Consider the following 5,782-nt stretch of genomic DNA (forward strand, 5'->3'; position numbering starts at 1 on the left):
GGAGATGCTTGCTCATTGTGATACCCCATCTGCTTGACGGCAGCATGAGGAGTTCGATGCTGGATTACTCGCTGGACCCCGCTAGGAGAATAAGTCTCTGACCGCCGGTCTCTAGAAGGTGGAGGGAGAGCTGAGGTAGCTCACTACGGCTGTGGAAGACGACTGAGAAGTTCGTTTGTAAGGACGAAAAATTTCTCTTTGAAAGACTGAGAGAGCTTGTAAGCTGTTTCCTCAAGTTGATCTCAAGTAACGTAGCTCTGATGTCACTCTACAGTGTGAGTCTAATCAGACCCTTGTTCAGAACTTGACATGTTTTCTCAAAAAAGAAAAGAAGGCCCTATGGTGGGCGCCAAACTATTGATGTACTAGTGATCATACAGTCAGTTATATCCGTGTTTGGATGAATTTATTGAGGATTGATGAAGGGATCGCTTTCTTCCCTAACTTTATGTCTAGTTCTTGAATTAGGGTATCTGAAAAATCTACACAAGTAGTAATTCAGAAGAGGGTGGGGTTTAGTTCCCCCGTTGTACCTCCGACGATCAAGTTAGCTGATGAACTTGAGTGAGGTTTTAAAGAATTGCTGTAATTCTTGTGTGTGCGGTATGATTTGCAAAGTTATAGAGTTTTTATCAGAATCCAAAATTCGGTCCCAACCCAAGTTGAAATAGTACCTGTATTTATACTAAGGTGGCAAGAGTAAATTGGTCACTTTGGCCGAGAGCAGAGAGGCGGTGGCGAAGGATGGGCTGACGGCCATGTCAGCACTTGCTTTACAAGTGTCGGTTAACGAGTGGAGGGAAGATCACTTTGGTATTAAATGGGAAGAGACTGGCGACATGGCAGGGCCCACGTGGTCCGATGAGTCATGAAGACTATCTGGGCTAGAGTCATGATGGCACATGCCAAGTATTAAATGCGATGTTGACACGTTGTCATAGAGGGAAAGGCTCGAGACCAAAACATTCCTTTAGCTTCGTCGAGAAGTAACGGCTTTCGAGTCGACTTTACAAGGCGTCTGGCAAGTGGTCGAGTGGACTCGTAGCGACTTGTCTTCAATAGAAGGGGGCCGACAAGCATCGTGTTTCGTGTCGACAAGCACTGCCTTTCATGTCGACATACATCGTCTTTCGTGTCGACATTGAGTTGTACCGTCTGTCCCCAATTGTCTCTGGCCGCCAAGTTGATTGGGGCATAGCGTGTACCCCAATTGTCTCTGGCCGCCAAGTTGATTGGGGCATAACGTGTAGAAGTACACTTGTCAGCTACTTGGTATTGAGTTATATTTTGACGAAAATGGGAACACCATAAAAATTAATAAAGATAATTATTTATTCTAAAAATAAAATAATTAATTAAGTAGTAATTATTGTTAACTTTATCTATTAGTTATCTAATTAATTAATAAGAATAATGTTTTATTCTTAAAAATATATAAATAATTAATTAAATAATTATTATTAGTAAATTTATTTATTACTTACCAAATTAGTTACTAAGGAAAACTATACATTTTAAAAATGAAAATATAACAAATTAATTAATTAATAATTATTAATACATTTATTTGTTAATTAAGTAACAATTAACAATAATAATTAGTTAATCTTAAAAATAAAAAAGAAAACTAATTAAGTGAGTGGTAATTATCAGTAAATTATTTAGTAATTAACTAATCAATAATATTATTAATATTTTAATAAAAAAATGTTTATTTAAAATATATTTTATATATTACATTATTTATGGTTATTAGTAACTAATATTAATAAAGAGGTATGAAGGGTATTATGGTCTTTTGACGTAAATGAGTAAAACTACTTATAAGTAGCCAAAAATAAGTTGGATTTATTTTTTGACTATTTATAAGTTAAAAATAAGTAGATAAGTGAACACTCACCAAATATGATCGTGTTAACTTATAAATAAAAAGTTACTTACAAGTAAAATAAGTAACTTAAAAGTATGTTGCCAAACATGCTCTTAGTAGATATTATGAGATGTTGTTGAGGTACTGTGAGACGTGATTAGATATGATTTTATCTCATACCTATTTTCTAATATCCTCTTTGTCTCTATTTAAGAGAGATTAGAATTAGATGAATAATAAAACTGTCTTTTATATTTCTCTACATAGCATTAGAGCTAACTCGATCCAAGCAACTTTTCCCATCTTTTTAGATCTTGAAGCCATCGAGGGAGTTTTGCATGGCCTTCATGCTCCTCTCGGCGGCTACGATAACATATTCGGTGGCTTCGACATCGTCTTTGATTTCTACATTATTTATTTACTAAACCTTTATTCGTTCTTAATAAAAAAAAGCCATACCCTTAAAAAACCTTAAGCACAAAAGGGAAAACTGCTCTGTTCATCATGGTTTTGTTCATCAATGGATAGTACCACTGTTTACCGTGAGCAGTATCGTTGTTCATCATATTTCGATGGTTGAATGCAAAAGTACGTAGTTAGTTTTGACGTTACTTCTACTAACTAACTCGCTTCTACTGGCTGACCCGCCTAGGGTTACTCTCTAGTGGCTAACTCGCCTAGGGTTACTTTTTACTGGCGTACTCGCCTAGGTTTACCATTGGCTTACCCACTTAGGGTGTTTCTATTGGCTTACTCCCCTAAGGTTTCTTCTGGCCGTGACTACACTTTTCTGATTGCTGAAGCAAAGATACATTGCCAAAACTCTTACAACTAGTTGTTCTATTTCCATTTGTAACAAGTGGACATATATAGTATATATGCTCCAGCTTGAGGGGGGGTGTTAGATATTGTTGATAATTTGGTATTAGTAGATTTAATAGATATTGTTGAGATATTATGAGATGTGATTAGATATGATTTTATCTCATAGCTATTTTATAATATCCTTCTAATCTCTATTTAAGAGAGGTTAGGGTTACATGAATAATAAAACTGTCTTTTCTATTTCTCTACAAGTTTATTGCAGGAAGTCATGTTCGACATAAAATGCATGAAAACAGATTGACATGACTATGTATATAACTACGTTAACAGAATAGCCACTATATTAAGCTAGAAATAGTTTTAGCAAGAAGCTGAAGAAACATCATGTATAAAAAGAAATATTACAATCATTTTCACTACAACTAGAAAGAAGGAAAGCAAATGATGGAAGAACATAGCAGGATCAACAACTAGAGCTTAAACAAGATTTAATATACATTAACTTTGAAGCAATTAATGTCATAGAGAAACATACCCACAAAGAACTATCCTAAATCTTCAATTTGTTTTAACATTCATTATCAACTGCTGGATCTTCTCCTTTGCATCATCCATTTTCTCCCTTTCTAGTGCCTCCAATAGCTTATTGTATGTATTATGTTTAGGTCTGAATCCCTTCAACACCATTTCTTCGAAAAATAAGCATGACTGCCGTAACTTTCTGTTCTGAGAAAGCCCATTTATCAAAAGAATATATGTTCCAAAATCAGGGCTAATATCTTTCTTAACCATATGCCCCAACATATACATAAGAATTTTAATCCATTGCTTTCTACAACACATTTTCATCAAAGGGGCATATGTTTTGATATCAGGCTCGCAAGAATCCTCTTCCATTTTCAGGAGTAGCTCCAAAGCCTTTTTCTCTTGAAATTTATGACAGAAAGATGAAATCAAAGTATTGTATGTAGTCACATTTGGAGTGAACCCATTCTTGCGCATCTCCTCATATACATCATTAGCATCTTGCAACTCTCCTCCTTTACATAGTATATAAATTAGAGAATTATAAAATGAAGTGTCAAGGACACTACCATCCCTCTTTACCTTCTCAAAAATTTCCAAAGCTTTTTCTATTTCTCTCGCCTTTCCTAAAGAATGCATCACAATAGTATAAGTCACGATATTTGGAGAACAGCCTTTTATGTGCATCTCATCAAGAATAGCATAAACCGTTTCAAAATTCTTCTCCAAGCAATAAGCTTCAATTAAACTAGTATACGTAATAACGCAAGGAACAAAACCAAATTCTCTCATTTCTACCATAGTGTTTAGAGCGTCTTCTAGCTTTCTTGCCTTGCAATAACCATGTATCAATACATTAAAAGTAGTAGCATTTGGCAAAATCTCACTTTTAAACTCTAAAAAGGCATCTCTAGCTCGCTTAACACTCCTCTCTTTGCACAAAGAGTCCAATAAAACATTCATTGACGTAGTATCCTTCTTGACTCCAAATTTCTCTAAAGCGCGAAATGTATTTATAGAGTCAATCCATCTGCCAGCACCAGCGAGCCTTCTCATAATCTTCGTCATAGTCACTAGTGAAACCAACCCCTCAGCTTGCTTCATTTCTTCGACTAATGCCCACATTAAATCAAATTGCTTAAACTTTCCTAAAATGTCAACCATCATGTCGTAAGATTCAGATGAGTGTTTAAATCCGACTCGGGCATCACTCCACAAAAAGAAGCCAAATGCAGGTATCCAGTCATTGCTAAACCTTTTTAAGATTCTATTCACCAATTCTGTTGAAACGTTGAACGAACAATTGCCAAGAGATTTAACAACTTCCCCTGGGGAGATGAAATTATGTTTCATAACCTTAGTGACTTCATCGACATCAGAGTCAGCAGTCTCTCCAGTCGTAATCTTAACAATGGCATGATGATGTTCAATCTTCAAACTAGTTATCTTCTGCTCCGAACTCTCAATTTGAGTAGGGAGAACAAAATCATCGTCCAAGTCCAAACCATTAGATTGATCTCCCTTTGAGAATTTAAACCAAGCTGGCAGCTCTAGAGACTCAATCTTGCTACAAAATCGATGAACAAAGTTCTTTTCAAATTGCAAAGAAGTAATAAAGACTCGGCGCAATCGAGCCATTTCAAGATAACCCCTAATGACACGAGCCAATAATAATAGCTGAATGCAGTGTTTGGTGCACTGAAATGTCAGAAACCAATCAAGAAGAGTATCACATGAGAATTTCGTCAAACAGCTAGTGTGCAGTCTAAAGAGAACCCAAGCACAGAAGATAGAGGATACCAAGAACTGGGATGGTGAATGAGAGGAAAAGGATGCACCAACAGAAAAAAAGCAGGGTTTTAGTTAGAGTAGAAAGGAATTTAAAAGCCAAAGAGAAAATGCAAATTATTGGGAGACAGGAGGAAATCCCTCCAGACCTTCAGATTATTGTGTTTAAAATTTGCTGTTCTCGTTCATGAACTTTGAAGTATTAGCTGTTGGCCCAACCTTCCGCCTGGCATAAGAAGGCCCATGCTTAAAAAGGGCCCACAATGATCTTTGCTCTTTCTTGACGAAAGAAAATTAGGGCCTCGATACCCAAAACCACGCAGAGGGGAAGGAGATCTCAACGACAAGTGTATAATAGAGATTTAAAATTTGGTGATTGCATTTATGCAATAGAGATTTGTTACAGTGATCCAAAATATAGGACCAACAGGGGGAACAGGTGAAGTGTCCATCTCCGATTGCATAATGAGTTTGTCATCATTATGCAATAGGAGAGAGACACCTCACTTGTCCCCTATGTTGGTCCCATATTTTTTGTTCTTGGGGATTGGGGATTTTTTCTATACAATATCCTTATTGCAATAAATAATATTGTTAATTAAACTGACAATTCTGCTTACATAGTAATTGATAATGTGACACGTGCTGGATTCTTCTTCCTCCACACATGATTCCTTATAGAAGCCCTTTTTTATACGACTTGCTTTGATCATTACTATAATGTCATGAGATGTAAATCTTGTAGGTCAAGGTAGGGTAAGAAAATTTAATTTG

General features: G+C 36.1%; 1 protein-coding gene across 1 annotated transcript; it reads right to left on the reverse strand.

The window, feature by feature from the left end:
• Positions 3,173–5,300, reverse strand: LOC109820232 (pentatricopeptide repeat-containing protein At3g22670, mitochondrial). The gene has a single exon (XM_020386352.1). It carries the CDS (start codon positions 4,856–4,858, stop codon positions 3,254–3,256), a length of 1,605 nt encoding a protein of 534 aa, XP_020241941.1. The 5' UTR covers positions 4,859–5,300; the 3' UTR covers positions 3,173–3,253.

Source organism: Asparagus officinalis, chromosome 8 (genome assembly GCF_001876935.1).
Source record: "Asparagus officinalis chromosome 8, Aspof.V1, whole genome shotgun sequence".
Lineage (NCBI taxonomy): Eukaryota > Viridiplantae > Streptophyta > Magnoliopsida > Asparagales > Asparagaceae > Asparagus > Asparagus officinalis.

Bases quoted from the DNA above. Each gene is read 5' to 3' on its own strand.
- LOC109820232 (XM_020386352.1), bottom strand. From the start codon at position 4,858: ATGGCTCGATTGCGCCGAGTCTTTATTACTTCTTTGCAATTTGAAAAG.